General features: G+C 33.9%; 2 protein-coding genes across 3 annotated transcripts in view; both read right to left on the bottom strand.

Moving 5' to 3' along the window:
- LOC140049564 (nuclear protein AMMECR1-like) overlaps window positions 1–8,117 on the bottom strand; it is a 46,299-nt gene extending 38,182 nt beyond the window's left edge. Inside the window, exons 1-2 of the mRNA XM_072094469.1 lie at window positions 7,892–8,117; window positions 3,080–3,190 (exon numbers count right to left, since the gene is read on the bottom strand). Coding sequence (XP_071950570.1) covers window positions 3,080–3,190; window positions 7,892–8,115 — 335 coding nt within the window. The 5' untranslated portion in view covers window positions 8,116–8,117. The remainder of the gene's footprint in view (window positions 1–3,079; window positions 3,191–7,891) is intronic.
- An 11,405-nt stretch (window positions 8,118–19,522) lies between these two features.
- The window catches only part of LOC140049513 (ATP-binding cassette sub-family C member 5-like), a 77,568-nt gene continuing 70,902 nt past the window's right edge, over window positions 19,523–26,188 (bottom strand). For both annotated transcript variants that reach the window (XM_072094410.1, XM_072094409.1), the window contains exon 24: window positions 19,523–21,146. In XM_072094410.1, coding sequence (XP_071950511.1) covers window positions 21,045–21,146 — 102 coding nt within the window. In that variant the 3' untranslated portion in view covers window positions 19,523–21,044. The remainder of the gene's footprint in view (window positions 21,147–26,188) is intronic.

The raw sequence follows: 26,188 nt of genomic DNA, 5'->3' as shown, positions 1-26,188 counted from the left end.
ATTTATTAAGCTAATTTACCAACGTTACATTTGACTCTGTATACGGCGGCCGAAAGTCATTAACTGCGACCGAAATACTTTAACGGGAGCGACTACTGATCGCGAGTAAGCCGTGACTTGGCCTAAACTTTAGCTCCGTATTTCAATTTAATAACGTAATAATACGAAAAGAAAACAATTTTTATAATGTTATATATACTATTCAGGTAATTGTTTTAATTAACATTGATTATTTTAAATGAGTTTATTTTGACCCATATTGTGCGTTTGCCTTAAAAGAGCATATCTTACTATAGCAGCCCGGCTTAGATTTGGTGTCATAATCATATGGGCCTAAAATCTTGTTTTACGTATTCAAAAGTTATATATAATAGTATTTATGATTGAAATTATAAATATAAAGTATATCAGACCTTGATTTATAAATATAAGAGGAGAGCTCCTAATGGCTCTCCTAAATATGTTGAGGAGAGCCATTATTTTGATTAAGTATTCGAGGCACAGGCCCACCATGGTTGGGCCTGTGGCGAGCCGAATTTTGATAAATGACACCTCTAGATGGCCGGAAATGGTACTCTCGCACGTAAAATTCATCGTAGGTCATTGTTCTCTGAACGTAGTCTACGATGTATTGTTATGATAATTATCAACGCGTCGATCGTAGGGTGGTTCGTAGGGTTAGTAAACACCATTGTCATCGCCTTTAGAAGCATGGACAATGCAAACAAACAATTGTTTGCTAATTAAAATCCTATCTAAAGATAGTAGACGTCAATTTTTGTAGCCACCCTAGCTAGGCCTACGCATCGGTTATCCTAATTTGGACGGAAATCCGCCGACGAGACGACATCGGGTCAGTGGACCTCTCAGCTCACGCAGAGTCTGAGAGAGAGAGTCGAGGCTATCTATCTAGTCTAGTTTCGGCGGCCTACACTATAAATTATTTAATCCTACCTTGGGTTAGCGAATTATAAAAACAACGACACCTAGGCTAGGACACCAACAAAATATATGCAAAATAAATATATATTCCATATTAATTACTATAAGATTTAACATAAAGGCGACATGTGTATAAGAAAAGGCCCGACCAGAATTTGGAGGGGAAAACATGTGAGCAGTTATTATAAAGATCAGAGAGAGTATTATGTTTCATGTCATGCGGTAAAGCAGAGAGTATCGCGTTTCATGCCATGTGACCAAAAAAACTAGGTCTGTATAATTACGGTCTTCTGACGGCAGTCTTTTTGAGCTACCGATTGAACGTTCTGATACTATATTTAGAATGAATTGTTTACGATATTTTTCTCGCAACATCAAAGATCGTAGGCGCGCCTAGCCTATCGGGGGTAGCCATAACAAAGATCGTTTGCGCTACTATATATAGACTGTGTGTTGTATTCGGGGTTAATATTCTTATCATTATATATATTTTTATGACGCACTGTAACAGGTTGGGGAGCGCTATTTTAGGCGCTCCTTTGATCGTTTTCAGGAGCGCCAAGGAGCGTCAGCGCCATGGCGCTCCTTTTAAATCAAGGTCTGGTATATTAAAATATTCTAATAATTATACTTACCGAAAATTAGTGTAAACGAAAGGAAACAGTACACACCGTTTTTAACATACTTTTTCATTTTTTTTTTTATAATTTTAAATTTCACCATTAAAAAATTTTTTTTTTTTCATATACACATCTAAAATATATTTATTAATGAAATATACACTACATTCTAACAATTACAAAAAAAATTAAATGAATTAGTACAGTAGTTCAAAAGTTACAGATCATTGAAAAATTGCAGTTTTTTCATTTTTTAGGGAATTCCAGCAAAAATGGGCGTTAAATGCTTTCCTACCACTTTGCGGACCAATAATTTAAAAAATAGGTTTTGTTGAGGCTCCAAAAAAAATAGAGTTGTACAACTCTGTGATATCTATAGGTTTAACAAAATTCAAAACTTTTAACTAATTATTGTAAAAGTTATAACCTTTTAAAAATGCTTCCAATTTCAACTGCAAAAAACACCATTTTTAGGCAAAAAATCGTATATTTTTTTACCACTTTAAATAACCATAACTTTAGAACGGGTAATTGGATTTCAATCATTTAAATTGCAAAATGCTAATTACATTAAGTTCTTTATGGTTAACTGAAAGAAAATGTAAAAAAATTAATCTGAATTTTTTCATTGGGATACCTATTTTTAGTATAGGCACAATAGCCACTTATCGCTATGTCGACACCGGCTATTAGGAATCAATTTGGATCACCTCTGATCGCCGTGTGTAGAGGCCTAGCTAGGATCAGAGAGGCCTACTGTAGCTAGGCCTAATGCTAAACTATTCTGTTCGCCCATGGAATATCATGTTAACATTATAATTTTATTTTCCTTTTTATTATTCTAACCGTAAAGATGTACATTAAATTGAAATACGGAAGTTTAGGCCAAGTACATACAATGACAATTCTTGTTAAATCGCATAGCAAATTCTTTTGGATAAACACAGAGGGCCCAAGTTCCCCAAAATCGGTTATTAGTATATTATTATTATTTATGATTTTCAGACAAATTTTAAAAGCTTTTATCATATGAAAATGGTTGGTCAAAATATGTGTAGTTTTCTCATCTCAATCTAAAACACAAAGGAATGTTCTTCACAGAAATTTCTTTAAAACCATTTTGAAATAAAGCTAAATAAAGCACAGTAAGCATAAAAATTATATTTTTGTTGTCAAAAGTCAATACAAATTTTTTGGGAGGTCGCTTTGGGAGGTAATTTACCATACAAGGTACCAAATGCACTAATTAGAAGAACAAACAGGCTTTTGAAAGTGCGGCCGCTTACGGGAGGTGCAATTAGTTATATTAATCTGTTTTCATCCGAGTCACGGTAGAGGTCCCAAGCATCACGGTACCATGGCACTAAAAAGGTCTGGGGAAAATACGGATATAAACCAGAGGCCTATACAAATTAAGTAAAATTAGCTTCTTGTATTACCGTTGAATAACAGTTAAATGATTTTCACCCAAAAATTCAGGCTTAATTAAACTTTTTATAATCTGAATACAACATTACCTAGTTATTGCATATTCCTTAAGACCTTCATGCAACTGCATAGCAGTAAACGTTCCTATACAACCTCGTAATTTCTTTTCATTTCCAACTTTCCAGGTAACAAACACAGGACTGTAAATAAAAATAAAATACCACTAATAAAATCTATCTAGAAGACGGGAAGAAGGTGGAGGGTTACTCTGTCTACCGAGCTGGCAAATTCGTACAAGGCTGGGTATAAAAAAGGGCAAGGGAAAGACAAATAAGGGAGAAAGAAAATAAAATAAAAAAGTAAAAGTGCATCAATGATGCAATATCTCACTGGTATACAATAAATAAACCAACTCAGACATACAGTATGAACTTTATTTTTAATTTGAAAAAGTCATCATATTCATTTCAAACAATTAAATAAATTGAATTGGCAGAGCTCACGGTTGAATGAATTTGGATTCTGACTATTTGATTGGTGACGCGAATCACCCATCAACGGAATGTTTTCTCTCGCGTATTTAGATCAATGATTTGTCCGAATTCCGTTAAAGAAACAACTTTATCTATCTTATAAAACATTTAATAACATATTTTATTGATATTTCCAATGTTGATATACAAAATAAATTATTAAAAGACGCGGAAAATTGTGTAGTTTAAAAATTCCCAAAACTGTCGGCCTTAGAACTATAGCTACCGCGATGATAAAGCTTCTTAATGAGTATGTCCTCTTGGGACATTGCTGGCTAAAGCCGCGGCGCGAAAACAAATTTAGTAGGCAGGGATGTCACCAGCATGTCATGAGTGGTGGTCGACGATCCCCCAAAAATTGGGTGAGGGGTTCCGGCTACTCCGCCAAACCCACGCATTTCAAAATAAGGTCGGAAAAAATGCATTTCGTAGACAACCCTATGATGTTTTTTGTGAGGTAACAAGGTGTGCAAAATTAATGAGTCAATTTTGACTGACGGAGGACCAAGTTGTAAATTACTCAGAAGCATTTATTAATAATAAATATTATTAATCGTAACCGTATTCTTCGTGGTGTTTTTTATCTACTCGACTGCGACTGCAAATATATAAATAAATAGAAATTTCCCACGGTAGAGGCATGATGGCACACTAGGCCTAGTAGTAGTATAGGCTTAGGCCAACTTCTAAATAAAACGTCCAGTCGATCCAGAAACGATGCCGACAACAAAAGATCATTAACATTCTAAATATAGTATCGGAATGTCGATCGCACATAGACCTAGATTTTTTTTTGTGGTCATATTATGGCAGGCCTGGAAATGCGACGAAGATCGTTTACCTAGATTTTGTGTCACGTGACATGAAACGCGATACTCTCTCTAAATTAACTGTTTCCCACCATCACACAATAGCTACAGAATACTATTACACAGTGACATGTTGTAATAATTAAATAGGTGGCCTACTGTAAGCTTATGTTACTGTAAATCTTAACATGAAATATATTGGTTTGCATATATTTTTTTATATTTACGTCGGCGTATTTATAATTAGCTAAGCCAAGGTAGGATTAAATAATTTAGCGTAAGCCTAGGCCGCAGAAACTAGACTCCACTCCGATGTCGATTCGGCGCATGAAATTGTCTCGTCCGGCTAAATTAGGCTATACACCTAGGCCTAGTCTGGGTAGGATTTTTAGGCGGCGCCGATTTTAATTAGTGAACAGTACATTGTTAAAGATGTATTATCCCTTTGACCAATTCCCAAAAAATATTTAAAAAACCGATTTCGAAAAAAAGTGGATCATTTTGAAGTATCATAATAGTTATTAACTTTCACCAAAAAAAAAATCATTTAACTTTTTGTTCAAAAAATAACTTTGACTTCCTTCCAGTCAAAGTTTTCGATCAAACATATCTATCTCATAATGCAACGCGCTTGTCTTGCTACTCTGTATGCATAATCATAAAACTTTCTCTCGATCTATGTGAAAACAGCTTCTCAACCGTGACGAGTTGTAAACAATCCTTATTAGCATCATGCACAATGCATACTCGTGGTTGGAAATCTTTGTTTACTTTTGCTTGCGATGATTTTTAGACGAAATGTAATCAAATTAATTTACCTGTTAATTACGTAAACTTGTTGTTTTTGGCTTGAATTTTCGACTTAAAGTGAATATGGCCAATTTAAATTTAGAATATTTTGTGTTTCAAGGGACAATTCATCTTTAATTTGCATTGTCCATGCATTTTCTAAAGGCAATGACAATGTTGTTTAATAACCCTACCCTCTGATCGACGTGTTGATAATTATAATAACAATACATCGTAGTAGGAGTAGTAGGTTACGAACAATTTAGCATAACATGCGTAAATATAGTGGTGATCGGCGTCATGAAAACTATGGTCGACAATTCTGAGTGGTGGACGGGGCCGTCCATCGTCGACCACCATGGTGAAACCGATAAAAATATTTTTCAACCAAAAAAATAGGGAATGCACGCCTCTACGCTCGCGCTAAGGTCAAATTTTCGTTTGCCAAAATGGCGAAAGGTTTTGAAAAACATTAGCCAAATTGAAAATCCTTTAGCCAAATTTTAAAAACATAAAAATTTGCAAAAGAGTTTATTAAACAAATAATTAATGCATGTATTTGTTAGTTATTTTACTTCTTTTACATTCAAAGTCGGAACAAAAATATAACTCTTGTAAGAAAGAAAATAAATAAGGTACTACTACTCGCCGGTTAGGCCTAGATGCGATCGTGCGTCGTGCCCGCCGGCGCCACCAGTGTTGGCTATACTTGAACATGAATATTATTATTAACCAAATGATAATAATTCACTTTGTAAATAAAATAAAACATCCTCCTACCGTATGACAATAATGTACAACCCTACTAGCGAAGTTAATTATAAATATCAATTATAGGCACTATGCCTATTAACTATTGCTAGAAAACTGATGATACAAATCAAAATGGGAAACACACACACATATCCGGCGGACGACCGGGGCGGCTATGCGCGACTACTTCTTCGAATGCAGCTAAAGTAAAATGACGTCACGTTAAAGCGGTCGTCACAGTGTCTTGCATATTATAATAAAGCAAACTTGCTGAGGAGAGTGTTTTCCACACCACGCGTTTTATCGAAACTCCCGAGCCATCGACTGACGATCATGTTTTTGACAATTAAAATCACTACACGGCATATTCAACCAAAAAATAAAATTTTAAAAAATATTTTCACTGAGGATAATTTTCAGATGCTGCAAGACATGAGAGCCGAAATAGGCTAGGCCTAGTGGCAGTGCATACATAGCTAGATAGAGCTAGGGTGCCTGGCGAGTGTAGTTAGCTAGTAAGCTGGGTTAGTGTACATACTACACAATGCCACGCGATACAATGAAGGAGAATATGGACGGCCTGAGCCAGGTAGTGTACTAAACTACAAGCTACTCTGGACTACTGTATTTTAGGCTGCTAGTGAGTAGGTGATAGTATGATATAGATAAAAGTTCTTTACTCTAGCTAGGCCTAGTACAGTACGTCATTGTCACTTCTTCTCCGGCTGCAGCCGACGCAAACCAGTACACGTAACAGAAAATGAAAACCAACAGCTTTAAGTAAAACATCTTACAACTACAATATAACCCCATTAATACTGTCTCAACGATGATATTTTGGCCCCTTTTTAAATAAAAGAACAGCCTTTTGAATAAAATAAAATATTAAAACAAGAGTAGGCAAAGCCTTTCACGCAATTTCAAAGTAAAATCTATATTTTTATTTCATATTATAATGACTTCAAGTAGTAGGAATAACTGTATAAACGGCCAAAATAAAATCAATAATACGCTGCTATCGGCCGAAGTACCTAATGACACAAATTAATATTTTTTTATATATAAAAACAATTAACTCATTTCTTTTCGCTGTGTTTATTCGGTCCTGAAATATGTACTAGGCATACTTTCTCTATTTCTAATGATTCAAATACACCAACAACAAAACATAACCAATTATACGTTTACGGAAGTATTCATCTACATGTTTCTGTTTACATTTTCTTCTAGAAGTTCATTTTCTGCGTCAAAGAATAGGGACTTCCCCTTTTATTAGCTAATCATCACGTCAACGGCTAACCAATCACATTAACTGTGTGTCATTAAAACGTAATCGCACGCTCTGCACATGTATAAACAGAACTAAAAAAATGAACATGGCGATCGTGATGTCACATAAAATGCTGTGGTGGTAAAAAGTGTACCCGAGTCAGTGACCGTGATTGTGTTGTCAGAAAGTACCGAAGTGTGGCTACTTCTCCGACCAGGTTAGGCCTAGGCTTGAAAATGTATTTTCACCATTTTGACGAACGAGGCAATACTTATTTTCGCCAAATGGAGACTCCAGTCGCCATTGGCGAATTGGCGAACGTTTAGCGCGAGCGTAGCGGCTGTCAATGATAACGTACGCAGAGTTGAATCGTGGCAATAACAATGGAGACAACATTGGTAACCCTAATGATAGATTGGGTACATAACATATATATCACATTTTCCGTTTCTTCAATCATCAATGGAAGCCTACCCTTCTATGATTTGCCAAAAAAAAAATGTTTTTGTACAGTTTGGGGCTTGAATCATGTACGTAGCGCATACAGTCTGACAGAGGTAAGATGAATAAGCAAACAAAGAAAATTATACAAGGCACATTTGGTATGCCATATACACGACCGATTTGAAACTCGACCGATTTCAAACGCGACCGAAATGATCTGTAACACTACTCTACTAGGCAGTAGGACATAGGCCTTGCCCAGGCTAGCTCTAGTCTAGGCCTAGACAGTAAGTAATCACTCACAAAGAATGGTTGGCAAATTTTGGTGTTGAAGACGGTGGTGGTTGATTGTGAAGATGGCAGTAAAGAAGGTCGAAACAAAAACAGCACATTTCTGCACACACGACTAGACTGCGATCTATTCCATTCGATGGATAAACTGCATTAGATCCATTACAACAGTTTTTAGTGCAGTTTGATCCACTACAAACTTTCTGTCTTTTAACACCACAACACCCCGTAGCCATCTTTGATACCAAACACTGTATTGCGCATGTGTATATTTATTTTATTGTCTCACACGCCCTCCGATGACGACGACCAAAAAAAGTTTACTAGACGCACAGCAAAGAACTTATAACCAAAGATCGTATATACTATTTATTTATTTGGAATTATACCTTTAGATCGGTGGCACACTTAGCACAAAGGTGCATCCTTGACCATATAAAATATAACAATTAACCAGTGGTGGCGCCAGCGGGGGGGGGGGGGGGGGGGGGCGGGGGGCCAGGGCCCCCCGTCGGGGAAAGCTGGCCCCCCCGTCGGGGAGTATTGGCCATATTTGTCGGGAAGAAAAATAGGATCATTTCTTTTCTGGTAAAAAATAAAACAATATTAAGTGTACTACTATATATTTTAAGTAACTGCGGCATTCCATTTTTGACGTACGTACGGTATACTGACAGCGAAGTAAACAGTATGTGGTACGCATTTGTCTGGCGGTGTCTGTTTGTACGAATCTTTCACTCACTGCGGTATACGCGTCGACATATCTGGGCTGTATCATATTACATCCAGGGACCAAAATATGTATTTTTCAGATTCCAGGCAAAAATCGAAAATTCATTTGCAACTACGCATCGACGTACGTTCATACAGGGATAAAGGTACGAGTTATGTTCTCACGGTTGAGTTTACGAATTGTTTCAATTTACCAATAACCCTTGCGTATATGTTCGCTGTCGATTAAAGGGGTTTGGGTGGGGGTTCGATTGGGAAAAGGAAGCGGTTGGCCCGAACCATAAAACAGGGTCTGGTCACGTTTCTTTTCGCGCATAAATCTCGATCTAGGGTAGGTGGGTGAATAGGGTGGCTTACTTCTAAAGGGAAAAAAAAGATGCAACAAACCCGTGACCGTCGCTAGACGCGGATTCGGCGCACTTGACTCTTTGAATTAAGAAGAGTAGGCTAGAGCTATAGTTGTGTAAATAGGCCTACATAGTGAAAGAACTATTTATGAATTCAAGAGTTTAAAAAGAAAACGCAATTTAAAATCTTCGGAAAATACCCACAACTGAGTTATTTTCAAAACACATGCACTCCCACTACCAGCATCACGTTGTCTTAGCTCGCTCCTCGTGTGAATGCTGACGTCATCACTCTCCAAAAATACACCATTTTCCGCCCTGGTGCGTGTGCAAGCGTTAGCGTGGACCTGTATATTTACACCCCTGTACAGAGTAGAGTGTAATATCGTGAACTTTTTTCTCGCGTAAGAAGGTTTTTTATATAATGGTATGCAGTATAAACGATAAAAAAAACGATAAACATGACGTTCTTTTTATTATTATTTTATAGGCATAACATAAACATGAAATGTCTTGTTCTATGTACACGGCCGAAAAAACGGCATTTTATTGATTTGTGTTATAGACACGGCGATTACGGCAATCATCATTGTATACGGTACTAAATTACATTGAGTTATTCACCCGGCTATAGGGTATATATCTGAGGTTAACAGACCACCAAAGCACAGTCGTACACTAAACACATGCACTATCGAGGCATTTTTGGATCAAAGTTTATTATTAGTTCGTCGAAAAAGATCCGTATTAATTAGAGTATTTAGGAAAGATTTATTTAAATTTACATTATTATGTGACATTGTTATTAAATGTAAATGGAAACAGTTGCTCTAGCCCATTAAACAGTGTGTAAGCATCTATTTTTTCAAAAAAAAATTCCGTGGGGGAATTCGGCCCCCCTGTCGGGGAATTCGGCCCCCCCGTCGGGGAAATCCTGGCGCCACCACTGCAATTAACACTAACAGAAAAGTAAAAAAAGGCAAAAGCAACTATCAACTCCTATCCCCCCCCCCCCCCCAATTTACATCGATACGTACAGTAGATCATTACTTTACACAATGAATACAAAACAAGATATAGTAAAAGTGTATAAAATAAAATAAAATCAACTGATAAACACAGCTTATTACGAACCACTTTTTTTTTCAATTTACTTAATGTAGCAATGTAGATAACATAGTTATTGAGTCATGGAATTCAGTGAATCATTTCGAAATTTCCATGCTTGTTTTAGGTATCTTTTACAAAAACTATCCAAAATATTTTCACACTCTTCATCAATTAAATTATCTGAGTATCCCAAAATATATTTAAGTTTGTCATTTTCATGAGAAGTATAAAAAGTATCAAACATATCTTTGCTGCGATTTCTATACATATCCACATATAAATTAAATAATTCCTGATTACGTATATTATTTAAAGCTGGACAATTAAGGATGAAATGATGGATGTCTTCGTCCGAATTTGTACCGCACAATTTACATTTTTTATTATTATCAATATTCCAATTTGCAGTTCTATCATTCAAAGGTAGAGTATTTGAACGAGCTTTAAATTTTAATGCAGCACCTTCAAAATTAGTTTTATCAATTAAGAAATTTTTAAGTCCAGGTTTTGATTTTAATGTTTCATAGATGTGGAGACTTGATTTATTTTGTAATTCAATTCTCCATTCATCTATCATTATATAGTTAAGTTTTCTTAAGATTTCATAAATTGGAAAGTAGACTTCTTTATAATTTGAGAGAGTGGTGAAAATATTTTTGGATTCACAATTACACTTCAAGAGAATATCGTTTATACAAGATAGAAACTTATACCTTAAGTCTTTAAATTCACAATTAAGTTGTAGCATTCCAATAAACATAATTTTTGGCCATCGATAGTTTTCCATCTTTATAATTCTATGGAAGTATTTCATACGAAGAGCGTTATGAATATCGTTAATTGGAGACCAACCAAGCTCTCCATATAAGGCGGCACAAGGTGTATTTCGAGGTGCTTTTAAGATATACCGTAACGCGCCATTTGGAGCTGGAGACGCTCTAGTTTATCTATATCTATTCTACTTAAAGAGCACCATACTGAACAACCATAGTTGATAGATTGGAGAACTATCGATCTCCACAGAGTATCCCCATAATATACTCTGTTAATCTTTGACCTTTTTTTATAACATTCTCAATTTGTATATGGTCATCATTTAATTTACTAGAAATATGTACACCGAGATATTTATATGATTCAGTTTCAGATATAAAGCCATTACCTAATTTCCATTGTCTTACTTTATCAACACGTTTACCAGTTATCAGTATATTTGACTTTTCAAAATTAAAGCATAATTTCCATTCCTTAGCAAAATTTCCTGCAAGGTCTAACATTCTTTTCATTTCCAGTTCATTGTTAGCTAATAATACAATATCATCAGCCCAAAAAAGGCTACCCATCCATGTATCATTTACTCTAATACCTATATCCTTGGATCTTAACATTTTGGTAAACTCATTTATGTAGATGCTAAATAAAACAGGTGATAAAACGCACCCTTGCTTTACTCCTTGATCAATATCAAAAATATACTAAAGATGGGACACTCTCGGAATTTTACGTGCATGGAGCTCATTTTATAGAGCGCCCTCGCTCAAACAAGTAGATTTATGGATCAGATATGTCTACTGTGTTGTAACTGAATACTCAATTTTTTTCATCACAATAATTGCGGTAATGTGCGATTAAATTATAATGATAGACTTATTTCCTGTACTTTGTATATCTCTATTTGTTTTAATTACTGAATATTGTTGTTATTATTGAATGTTTATCATCATCCTCAAAATCATCATCTAGGAGTAATCATCACTCACATCATCCGCACTACTACTTATTTATGCGAGTCTGCTCTGGTATTAACACTAAGCGCATCGTATTCCGTTTTTGTTCTTGATGTGTTCTTCTTTTTCATCCAGCAGCAAAACAGTGCAGATTAGGAAAATATAGTAGTCAAATAGTGTGTTATAAACAATTAAAAAAGAACAAGAAGTCACTTTTTAAAATCACTACTTCGACTATTTTATTGCAGTAATTTTTCGGAATATATTTATAAACAATCACAGGCTTAAGCCTACAGGCATGATATGAAACAGATTATGATAGTCAATTCTGAGACAATTCATACTAGGCATACATGTACCCATCATTCGCCATGACATTCATTATTTATTATCATAATTTATTTAAAACCTGAGATAACAATTAGTTATGTTATAGTAGTCTCAGTTTAAAATTAACTCAATAACTATTGCGAAAATGATGCACAGGCCACCCAAAAGAAATATAAAAAATGTAGAAACATTGAAATAAAATCATCATATTTACAATTATTCAATCATCATACCAGACCGTCGTAATGATCATCATTTCTAGCCGATAATGCACAGACCGGGGCGCGTACAGACCTCCTACAACTTTACCATACCTCATAAATGTGATACTTTAATTAATTTTTTACTGTTCTTCTTATCACTGATTATGTCTCTGTTGAAGAATATGCGTAGGTTTACGTACGTTTCAATTAGCAATGTTTCAATTGCTGGTGAACAAAGATTCAACTTCATACCAAATCTATGTAACATGGTAGCGATTTTTAACTTTATTTTTCTGCTGATGTTTGATGTATGTAAGTATTTGTTAAAGTTTTTTTTTTGTCTTGTGTGGGTTCGTCCCACTTTTATTATAGTTCTATAAATATAAATAATATATGTATATATGCACATTTATATATTTCTCTTATTTATAAGGTACATTGTTAAAAAATACATATCTTTTGAACAGTATATACATAAGACTAAGATTATTTTGATGTTAAGAAGTAACCACATTTACATTCATATACATTTTTAAAAATACAGTATTTGTTAAAGTTAGAAACAAAAATCTTTCACAGATAGATAGGACATTAACTACTTGGTGTGGTGGATTTGGGACATCAAATATTGTAGGGACGGCATTCCATACAATCTTCTTGTGACCATCAGTATTTGAGATTCTTCGAAATGAATATTGCACAAGTGGCAATTACGGTGTAAATAGGAACTTGGTTTCGTTCTCAAATCCGCGCGTCGTGTGTTCTGGGCCCATTTTGCACACCTGTAAATTAATAATATTGTCTAGTGAGTTTTTGCTTTATCATAATTAACGTTTACGTAATTATAGGACGTCTACGTGCATGCTAATTGATTTTCAAATTGGTTAGGGCCTAAAATCAAATACTTAAACCTAACCTAAAACCACTAAATAACTAACGGTTGAATTTCATAAATTTTAAGTATAAGATTCAATTAAAAATTGTTTGTTATGGCTACTCAACGGATAAGTAATATAACCAGGGAACAATACAAATAGTACAGTACATCCCTCCACTTTTTCTCTTTTCATTCATTGTTTCTTAACCATTCAAACTTTGGCGCGACTCCTCAATCCCATTTTCTAAAGAATACTGTGCGATCATCGTCACGCAAAAGTTCGTTACTTGTTTAAGCGAGGGGGCGCACTATAATTTGACGCTTCTAAAGTGTTACGCGTAAACGCGGGAAGTGTCACATCTTTAGTATATAAGATCTTTGCTTATAACACAAGAATCTCCTGTTCGTCCGAAGCGCGTAACAATTTCGAAAGGCATTGTGGGATAGAATAAAGCTAATGGGTGGCGCCATGTGAGCCATGGAGCAGAGCCATAATTATATCGTATCCGGATCAGTGGTGGCGCCAGCGGGGGGGGGGGGCTACGGGGGCTCTAAGCCTAGCCCCCCCGTCGGGGAACACGGGTACTTTTTGTCGGGGAATATAATATACAGTAAAAAACGTTCGCGTTCACTTCATATAGCTTCAGCGCCTAGAAAACCACGACGTTCCATTGACCGTGAGAGTACGTCAGAGGGCTAATATGCACTTTTATGCATTCATTATTGCCAGCGATCTAACTTACTACTAAACATTAGCTAGGTACGCACTTGTCTGGCGGTATCCCTTTGTACGAATCGTTCAACGTTGGGTCGAGACGCGTGATATCAAGTTTCATCCAGGGACCAAAATGTGTAATGTAGTTATTTTCCAGGCGAAGTTTACCGACGGTTACCGAAGGAAACGCGTGTACTTTTTGTCGGGGAATATAATATACCTGTACAGTAAAAAGCGTTCGCGTTCACTTCGTAGCTAGCTTCAGCGCCTAGAAAACCGCGACGTTTCATTGACCGTGAGAGTACGTCAGAGTGATATTATGCACTTTATATGCATTCATTATTGCCAGCGATCTAACTTACTACTAAACAATAGCTAGGTACGCACTTGTCTGGCGGTATCCCTTTGTACGAATCGTTCAACGTTGGGTCGAGACGCGTAATATCATGTTCCCTCCAGGGACCAAAATGTGTACTGTAGTTATTTTCCAGGCGAAGTTTACCGACGGTTACGTCGTGTACTGCGTCGACGTACGCTACACTACAGCAAAAACGAATTATGTTAATTTTTCGTATGTTCACCAATTTTTTAATTTACAAGTAACCTTCTGTACCGTGGGGCACCTAAAATAAATTTTTCATCCATTACTAAACAAAAAAACATGCCATTTTTGCTTAGCCAACATCTTTATAATAGCTAAGTTATTACATTTTCAATATCCTGTATGTCATGAATTTCTCACCACTCGGAAGTCCAGATGGTACGCATGCATACACCTGGGAGGAATAAACTTATTTCCCCGACTGAAAAAGGTCTACGCTTGCGTTTTTTTAAGCCTCTAGGCCTGATGTTTCCAAAGTATAAAATGCAATTTTTTGAAGACCTGCAGCTCTAGTTTTAAACATTTTCTTAGCTCAGCCTCAACAATAAAGCTGGTCATATTTCGAAGAACAAGAAGTACATTTTCCGGGACCTAACATCTCTATTTTTCAAACATTTCTTAGCTCAGTCACAACCATGATAGGGACTTATAAATTTGTTTTCATGTTTTGAAGTATAATAAGTCCAATTTCCGGGACCTCCAACTCTATTTTTCTAAATTTTCTTTGAACTTTTAATTTTTAAATTGAAAAATATGGATTGAAACAGTCATCGCGCATCGTTTTTTTGCACGCAGTATTTTATTTATGCATTATAAAAAATGGAAAAAATGGCTACCCTAAATCTGATTAAAAAGACCTCAAATGACGCTAGAACGCATTGCTTCCGGGGGCGTCGCCCCCTGGACCCCCACCGGGCCCTTGGCGTCCCCCTGGCCCCCAGCCTAGTGATGCTCGCATAGCCCCCTCGTCGGGGAATGTAGCCCCCGCGTCGGGAAGATCCTGGCGCCACCCCTGATGACAACTACCCCTTTAGGACAACTACCCCCCCCCCCCGGACAAATACCCCCCCGGACAAATACCCCCTTAGGACAACTACCCCCTGGACAACTACTCCCAAATAATTTGACACTAAAATTATTTCATTTAATCTAAGCGTTGCAAAGATATGACCATTTTGTTTTCAATGGGTTAAAACATTCAAATTGAGGTCAGAGGTCAAAGATGAATTTTAGAAATTTGACAACATGGGTTTTTATAACCAGCATGATTCAAATATTCATAAAACACAATGTTTACACTTTCCCCATGATCTGCACACGAAGGCACTTTTTTTGACATAGGGATCTGGACTATATGTCGTTATTGAGAAAAGCGGGTCAAATGCTAATACACAAAAATTACATGTTCCGGTCACTTTTGGGAAAAAAAGTATAAACATATATCTTGCGAACAATTTGACACCAAAATTAGCTCCCTACGACAAATTAATTTATGTTATTATAATATAGAATAAACTTGTTTAATTATGTGAAAGGTCAATAACCACACTTCCGGTAATTTTCAAGCAATATCATCTGTTAAACTGAATATAAATGTATATCTTGAAAACAATCTGCTCCTAGTTTTGTTTTCTCTCCGACCTACCGTTACTTAGATATAGCGAAAAGGTCAAAGGTCAAAATTGCTAAAAATTGAGTTTCCGGTCAATTTTAGAAAAAAAAATCTACTAGAGCTAATATAAACATATACATTGTGAACAATTTGACACCAACAATATCTCACTACGTCCAGTATTTCCAGATATATAGCATATTTTATGAAAATAGCGGGAATTTTGTTTTTGCTAATTATGTAAATTGCTCAATGCTGACAGCCATCCACTAAAAAAAATTCTTCTTCATTCTGATGGTATCAAGAATCAAAATCCATACAAAAAAAATATAGAAAACATTGCAAGTTAAACCCTTTGCTGGCGGACTATTTTACATAAAATTTTATGTTAATTGTTAGTTTTTATTTGGTTTTATAGGTAAGTTCTATGATTGGACAATATTGACATTTGACTTTTAATCGCGAAGGATTTTTTTTTCATAAGGTGATTGAATAGATACATATAATCATAAAAATGTAAGAAAAGACCAAATTGTGTTTCAATAAATTGGTTAGAATACTTGAAAGCTTGGTTATATGCGCTATATAAGAATGAACTATTATATTATTATTATTATTATTATTATATATATAATACACTGTTGTAATTGGTCAATTTTGAACTTTGACCTCTTATATCTCGAAAACGCTTCCTATCCTGATCGATTACAATGGATCCCTGCTTTTTCTTTGCTACGTTAATGACATGCCAAGTAAGCTTCTGCTATATGCAGACGACAGTGTTTTAAATATGTCAAACAACGATCCGATCTCATTTGCTAATAAATAAAGTAGCCTAGATAACTAGATTCATGTAATGAATAGTTGGTCAACAACAAAGTATCAATTCACTTAAGTGGTAAAACAGAAGCTATTCTATTTTGAACTAATCACAAAGTAAAGCAATTGAATGAGTTTTTGGTCAGTTGTAGGCCTAATGGAGTTTTCATTAAGGAATCGTCTTGTTTAAATTACCTATCTATCACTTGACCAGTCGTTAACAAGTGAAAATGTTGCTAGTTGTAAACAAAATTGGTACCAGACAAAAGTTGTTATATAGACAGGCATCATTCCTTAAAACGCCAGAAAATGTTCTGCTCGTATTCAACATCATTTTGATTACGCATGTTCATCATGGTATTTTGCCATCACAAAAAAGTAAAAGAAAAATGTTGGACAAAAAGAGATAGACAAATTAAGATTTTGAATGTTGAAATAGAGTTGTTCAAATTAAATAGGTACTGTTCATAAAATATTACCATCGTATTTGAACGCCAACTTTAAACATAATCACAGTACACAACAAAGTTTTATCACCAATATGTAAAAATATGACAAAATAAATTGTTAAGTTCTAAGTTTTGCTTTAAATTACAGTTTTTCAGGTGAATACATCTTTTTTCCAATCCAATTTTTGGTCAAAGTGAACTATTATGTGATATTAAAATGGCATATTCAACAAAAACAAGAAAAAATGTCCAAGGGGACAATACATCTTTAACGGATTCTTTTGCGTAACAGCGTAGTTCAGTGAACAGTTGCTCTACCGTACTTGTTCGTTTTGATTTCGCTTTGACGGGAAGTGAGTGTTAGAACGCAACTCATGTGTCGCGCACGCAACATACGCCGCTAGAATTAAAACAAATCATGGAATACTTTGTATTCTAGGCAACCTAATATCACAAATGTAAAAACATGTCACCCGCCACCCGCAAATGTAAAAATGTGTTGTTTTAGTTAGACAATGTCTCTAAAGTATTAGTTTCAACTCATGTGTCGCGCACGCAACATACGCCGCTAGAATTAAAACAAATCATGGAATACTTTGTATTCTAGGCAACCTAATATCACAAATGTAAAAACATGTCACCCGCCACCCGCAAATGTAAAAATGTGTTGTTTTAGTTAGACAATGTCTCTAAAGTATTAGTTTCTACCGTAGGCCTATCGTTGTTTTCTATTCAAATTGAATTAAAAAAAGGTTTTTACAATATTTCATAACTGGACCCCTAGAATTAAAGTAGTCACAAACTTCAAGTCATGCGTTATCAAAGAATGGCAGATTATGCATGTAAGTAGGCCTATGTGTCAAATTTTAAACAAATGTTTAAAAAAATTATTAAATGTTTTTGATGGATAAGAGTTTAAAATCTTTTTGAGGCGTTTCGTAAATTCCAATGCGTTACGTGCGCACTTTTTTAAAGCACAATCTGAAGTGCATTTGTCAAACCTTAGGACTATTATTCGACATCAATGCTGGTTATACGAGCACATTTAATGTGACAAATTGCGCACATGTAGGCTTAACTTTAAAAAGTTTGTAAAATTAGGAAGATTATACATTATTTTGAAAACGTCATATCTCATTAGAATGTACAAACATAATGTTATGTAACGTCATGTTGCATTTTAATGAAATTTGAACGCGCGATTTTCTGAAATCAACATTTTTATCATATCTTCACAACTGGCAGCAGCTTAAGACGTGTTACTGTATACTGCTTTCTATTAGGCTTTTTCACTTTAAATTTTTTATTTGAGGTAAAACAAATAAATTAAAAGAAAGGATAGTGGACATAAACTTCAGGTGAAGGCTGTGAGCGGAATGTACCTTAATTTCCTGTCATGTAACGCGTATATTAATATTGACTAAACACTTATTTTAGGAAGCGTTACGTTTTCTTGATATATGCATTACATTTCTCAGCAGAAAACAAACAATATACTAAAGATTTGTTTTGATCTTTCTTTTTTTTATTGAAAATTAACAGGTATGATAGATGTTGGCCTTTTGATTGATTGATGTGTTCTTTTAAATTAGGTTTATCAACGTGTCTTTTGATTCGTTTTCGTCTTTAACTATGTTTTACTTAGGGCTACTTATATTACTATAATAGTTAAGAATGCATTCATAATTGACATTATGCATAATTGTATTACTCTCATATACTGACATTACACCATCTTTACATTGTGTGCATAACTTAGTATCCTATGTAATATGTCTTCTGTAATTTGGGATGTAAAGGAAACAAAACAGCAACATACTAATCTATAACTCAACAAAAAAAAAATATCAAAAACTTAATTTAAAAACAATCTGGAGACTATTATGAAATTAGAACTTTGAAAAACAACATTTTATGTGACTGTTAATTTTTTTCCTCTAAAATCATACGCGTTTGTGTATACTACCCAGCTGGTTGATCATTTCTGGATACAACCAACCATGCAAAATACCACAATGCGGCATTTATAATACTTCGAATATTCATACTCAGTCCACTGTATTCCTGAATTTCTTACAATTTTGTTCACACTTAAGAGGATCCTAAGTTTAATGCGTGTTGCATTGCTGGATTTATATATAAACATAATTCTTTAGGGGAATGACTTCTACTGACACATGGCAGGAATTGCCGAGATGAAATGTCGTGTCTCGTGGCATATTGTGCAATCTGAACTAAAATTTCGAATGGCAGTTTGTAAATTGACATTCTGCAGGTTCATCTTGATTTGTGTTACTGCTAAGTAAGTTTTCACCCGATTCATCGGAATTTGTGCTTTCATATTCCCTCCACCCCCCCCCCCCCCCAGCGAAAGTTACCTAAGTTTTCACCCGGTTCATCGGAAATTGCGTAATCTCTACTTGAGCTTTCAGCATCTTCCTCTTAGGAAACGTTACATCTTGATTTGCAGCATCATTTTCAGAAATTTCATCCTCTATTAAAATTTGAGTACTGATTTTAATGATAGAAATCAGTTGTCTAAATCATGTCGGAGTGAAACAAAGTGCTCACCATTTCCTTCTGCTAAATGTCCTATGACAATGCAAGGAATTTTAAATGAAAACAACATTTTCCCTCATACCACTTTATCAGTGTAGTCCTTGGTTAAGAGATGAACAACAAATATTTGTACATTAAAAATATCCGAAACGGCCTGGAGAGTAATTTGATCGCCATACGTGCCATCTTGAACCATTTAATTCGATTAGGTACCTTTGTGGAGATTCTGTGATGAATGAAGACCACAATGAGTTATGTATGTGGAGAAATCGTACAACTTCCGAGACCTATCTATGTCAATAGTTCTTAATTTATGTGTTAACGCAGAAGATTTCCATCACCAATCGGATTGTATGAAAACTGATCATGATCAATCTAATCGAGCCTGTTGATCAATAGTAAAAAAGTAATTTGATTTATTACCGGTAATTTGCTTTTTCCATAAAGATATTCTCTTTTTTTCTGTTGTGCTAGCGTTATCTCAGTAATATCAGGGTCTTCTTTTGTAGTACGGTGGACAAATGTTACTTTGTATTTATTCTTTTTTAAATTTCTTTTCATAATTTTTAAGGTAACATTTAACCTACTACAAACTCGAGATGATTTTGATGGAAATTTTATAAAAACGTTGTCCACTAGTTCATATATAGGTATTTTAAGTCGTCGCTGTTGATTAATTTTTGCTCTTTTATTTATGTGTTTGGATGCAAGATACGCCTTTTCTCTAATAGGCCAGAAACACTCTCTTTGAGCTTGTGATTTAGACGTCTTGCACCAGATCCTTTGATTTTAAAATGCGCATCTGAGACAACCTTTCGAAGCTCAGACGTTCTCAGTACCCTCCTATCATCAAGAAATAGTTCTTGTGAACCTCATCGCAGAGAATATCGATGCCTATTTCTGTAAAATCGTGTAATGGCAGTCTGTTCTAATCGTGTTCGCTCACAACATGGGACAGCAAATGAACCTTCAACAAGCTTTACTCTTATTTTGTAAATGTCATCATTCATAGCTGATGGCTTACCACCAGCACATTCAACAACTGTTATGAGCAATAACAGTATAAAGACCTAAAGAATAATAATACCGATGATGTGTTTATGTCTTGAACATTTATACTTATTTAATTTTATTCCAATTCGTATTCTACATCAAAGAATCTCCTAATTTTACTCTCTTTTTTTTAAGTCTGCAATATCAATTAATTGATATAGACCCTCCGTATTTATGTCTTGGCCTCTCTAATATAACATGGCTATAATATAATTTATTTTGAATAGCCTTAGACATTTTAAAAACTTTTTTAGAGGACTTCTTGCTGGAGACTCTTTGTGGCAGCCATCATTTCACTAAACACACTGTTTCCATCAAGAAGGAGTGAGGAAGGCTTGTCAAACTCAACAACCTGTATAAAAACATACATCCTGTATTAAAGTGTGATTCCTTTTTCATTAGTTTTATTAAAATAAATTCTATATTATTCAATATAAAATGGCATTGCAGAAAATCTGTGCCAAGTTTACATTCAAATAAATCATTATATAAAAAATATCAAAATTGAAAGTTTAACCACAGTACAAACAGAAATTATATTAATTAAGATATATTGCTAAAAGCTAAAATTAAATTTTCAATTCCAAACAAATAAATACATTCAAAATACAAAAAAAAAACAAGGCAATCAAAGCAAAATTTAAAATCTATTTTGAGGTTTGAAAATTAAGTCATTTGATAATACTGGGTACAGATGATTTTGTGAAACGTTAAGAGCCATTGTCTGTAAAAATCAAAGATTTGGTGGCAGATGTAAAAAAATGGATTTCTCTCAAATTTTTACCATGAATAGACATTTCAATAAAAAGCATATCTACAACATTCATTTTAATTTTTAGCCTCCGTTGCCATGACAACAGTCAATTATCCAAATTTTGATGTTTTTGCCATTTTTAACAGATTTTCTATAGTGAAAAAGTACAAACTTGTATACTTATTTTAACCAAAAATACTTACAGTATACAGTTTTTGTTTATAGCAGTGTAATCAACATGTATTGAGTTCCATTTAATGTAGAAAAAAAATAAATTACAAAATGGAGTTTGGTTGATACCATTATTTTAAAAAGGGGTGTTTTAAAAAAATATTTTTGTTATAAAAGTATACCTCATAAACGTACCTATAACTTCCAAAGTGGTGTTTTTAAATCAATAAGGTTTTTTAATTTGATAGTCAATAGGTTTTTCAACAATAATCACAAAAAAAACACTGGGGTAAATTTCGTACATAGGTTTTGTGTTGCCAGGAAAATACAAAAAATACAAAAAATATAACAAAATATCAACAAACAAAACAAATGAAACACAATTTAAATATGGCTAATCCAATAATAAAATGTATATGTGGCTTGTCATAATGCTACTAGAGTCATACGAATAGTTTAGATAAAATAGGAGAATGTGTTACCAGGTTTATTTCAATTAATTGCCAGAAAAACAGTATTTTGCATTGAAATATTTAGTTGATGGAAAATAATGTTAAACTTGGAAATAACTGCGTCAATGGTTTTTATAAATTTTTAAACCTATTTTGTGTAAAGAGATACAGAAAGACCTCCCAAAAAATCTGACCTTGTAAATAGGTCATTTGAGTTCAAAAGGGGTCAGAATGCAAAACATGACAGGTCCCCACTTTACTACAACTATTAATGTTTGATCAAAATTTACAAGATAGTTCATAACAATTCTCAACAATTTTCATATTTTACCTAGTGTTACCTTAGCAACCATTTCTATGTGTAACTAAGGCAAGTAATTTAAAAAAAAACGTAAAAAATGGCGTTTTTATAAATACAAAGAATTGATTGCATTTGTAATTTTTCTCAATTTTACTTCTAATGCATTCCATTAATGACAAACTTGACCTTGTAAATTCATTCATTTTGAGGTCAACATTTTACCATAGTAACTGTTTCTATGCGAAAATTTAAAAAAAAATAAGGGGTTTTTCATAAATACAAAACATTTTTTCTACATAGATTTACATTTCTACTTTTTGCCAAATTTACTTTAAATACTGAATCCTAATAATCTCAGAAAGAAAGTCTTGACGAATCTGAATAAAGGTAAAAAAATGACCTTTAGTGTTATCTTAAACCTGTTTACGTAACTAATGATATTTAAAAAAAAAAATTAATATGGAGTTTTCATGAAAAAAAAAAAAAATTTACATATTGAGGTCAAATGACATCAACATTTTACCTATAGTGTATTGTAGCAACTGTTTCTATACGTAACTAAGTACAATATTTTTAATATGGGGTTTCATGACTACAAACAATTGATTACATAGCTTTACTACTTTTTCCAAAATTTACTTATCTACTGAATCCCGGAAAATGTCTGACCTTGTGAAAGGGTCATTTGTTGGGTCAGTTATTTCAAAATGTATTATGTTATCTTAGAACCTGTTTCTATGCATAACTAAGGAAATTGTTTTTTTAAATACAGTTTAACCTCCCGTAAGTGGCCACCCTCGCGACCTAGAAAAGTGGCCGCTTATAATTGTAGGCCTATTATTATTTATAATCAGGTGGTTTAGTATTTTTTAGCATTTTCAGACAAATTTTAAAAACTTTTATCATATGAAAAATGGTCGGTCAAAATCTGTGTAGTTTTCTCATCTCTTCACAGTAATGTTTTTAAAACCTCTTCAAAATAAAACTAATATATAAAGAAATACAATAAACATGCACCTCTAATTCATAGGTCCATGCAATAAGTATCACATTTTTCGATTGGCCGCTTTAAGGGAGGTGGCCGCTGTAAATAAAATATGGGGTTTTCATGAATAAAAATAATCACAGAAGAAAGTGCTTACGAATATGACCTTGTGAAACGGTAATTTGAAAATGCAAATAAGGCATGCCTGCTAATAATCTACAAATTTAAATTTGTATAAGATAAATATGTAAAATCTAAAGAATATCTCAATTTTAGTTACCATAGTAACTGTTGCTATGCATAACTAAGGGAAATTAAATAATTATCAGATAATTAATTATTAATTAATAATTAATACTGAATCCAACCATCACAGTAAAAAAAATATAGAATTTAAAACCAATATTTAATAATAAAGTGTGATATTTTACATGCTGACCTTAAATGAAATGAAATTTCAAATCAGGGCTTCAATATTTGTTATGTAGCATTAACATACCTGAGTATATCATTGATTTTTGATTGGTTCTATGGGGAGGGGAAAGTGGTGGATCCAGGATCAGGACTTTTAAATAGTTAGGGGGTATAAGGCGAGGGTCTAAAAACTTAACTTTATGTCTTATCTTTTGCATTGCAATTTTTAACTTGGGGTGGGTGGGGGCTTGGAGAAAGGGGAGGGGGTGGGATGGAGGAGTTTGAATCCGTCTATTCATTGGGGCGATAGTAGCGGCAGTGTGGGTGGTGCTTGAATGCATGCATTTGACACTCTATAGTGGATGATCGACCAAAGTGTTGCAGTTTATCTTTTTGTGGTTATATTCGGGGTGGGGGGGGGGGAGGGGTGGTAGTCGAAAGTGGTGGTGGATTGGCATGTGGGATCTGCTTAGGTTAGCAAATAAAAGAAGTAAACAAATGAAAGAGGAGCTTCAAAATAAGAGGAGTAATCTGTTGCAAAGATTAAAATTCACAACGATCTGATAATTTATTCAAATTTCCAGAGGATATAACCTATAAAATGACATTAAAACTGGGAATTACAGAATCTATAATTAAAACATTTTTTTTTTCTCACAACACAACTAGAACTATATAAAACGTTTTTTTCTGACCAATGAGTTTCAAATCAAATAATCAAAGAAAATAAAATGTTTTTACTAATATACCATGTTTTTTTTTTATAAAAATGCCTATGTTTCTCGCAACACTGCTTGTAGATTTTATATTTACCCCAGTATTTTATTTTAGAAATCAATTATTAAACATTAGAACTACCTATTTGTAATAAATCAGTCAAAAAAATACACCACTTTGGGCGTTATGGTGAAGTAAAGTTTAGTTGCATTGAACAATTTAAAAAAAGTGAAAAACACCCCTTTTTAAATAAATGGTATCTCCAAAATTATGAAATAAAAAAAAATTTTAAAAATTTGAAACAGGTACACAATGCATTGTTATTATGCATACACTAATTATTTTTTATAACTAAATGAACAAAACAAAAATATCGTTCATTAAAGTAGTACCAATATCCATTTTTAAAAACCTTAAAAAAGGACAAAATTAGTCAAAAACACAAATTTGGCCGTTGCCATGGAAATATACGTGTGAAATAAAAAATACTTCATATTTGATTTCTCTCAACACATATATAGCCATGAGCAAAATTTGAAAGAAATCCATTTTTTTGAGTCTGACACTCTTTTTGATATTTCTTTGATTCTTACAGAATCAACTCTTCACTGAGTTTAGCATTCGAGTGGAGGTATCTAATTCTATTGTGTTCTAAAAGGTTCTTCAAGGCTTATACTGTTGGCGCAAAATAAATGCTGATCTGATTTCTTTAATTTAAGTTGAATTTAAAGATTATTGCAAAACTGGAGAGGCATATTCATGAATAGACTGAACAAAAATAATTTAAAGCATTCACAAAATGGGGATGGGAAATCCAATTTTAGTAAGGCAATAGTGCACAACGTACAAAGAACTTGATTTCACCAACAGTATCTAAAACATCATCATTAACAAAATCTGATTAATACAATTAAATGGCATTCATTGTTTTTCAATTAAAAAAAAATTTTTAATTTCAACTTCATATGGTTATTGTTGTTAAAATGGTTTTATACCACCATGATCCAAAGTATTATGTCTTTCTGTTTGATATGCAATTATGAAAATATTATTAAAAAAGATAAAAAGAAACTGAATTGCATTACAAGGAAAGCTGAATGCATCAATAAAGATATATTGTCCCCTGAAAAAATAATTCTTAACAAATGTAAGATAATAGTTATCCACTTTGACCTAAAATTGAATCGAAAAAAATGTATTTACCTGAAAAAAGTGGGTTTTGGTTGAATTTAACCATTTATTTTTAATATGCCTTTGTTGCAAATGCCATTCATATTATTAATTCACATCACCATCGATAAAATACTGTATTTTAATTAAGAGGATTTTATTTGTAAATGTACCATATTATTAAAACTAAAAAAATGTACGTATCCCTCGAATAAGCACCTCACTCAAATTAACTCCGTCTCCCCACATCCACAATATAAGGGCCCTACCAAACACAATAAACACTATACGTAAAACGCTATTAATCATCTAAGACACTGTGAAATAGGATAGTGAGTAGGTTTAATTTTACGAATATCAAGCATTTCAATAATAGTAACCGACTGAAAACGTCCTTCTAAAACCTTTTTACCCGAGTCATTATCATTCC

This window comes from Antedon mediterranea, chromosome 5, assembly GCF_964355755.1.
Source record: "Antedon mediterranea chromosome 5, ecAntMedi1.1, whole genome shotgun sequence".
Taxonomy (NCBI): Eukaryota; Metazoa; Echinodermata; class Crinoidea; order Comatulida; family Antedonidae; genus Antedon; species Antedon mediterranea.
The sequence above is the reverse complement of the archived record's forward strand: the minus strand, read 5'-3'. Positions and strand labels throughout refer to the sequence as shown.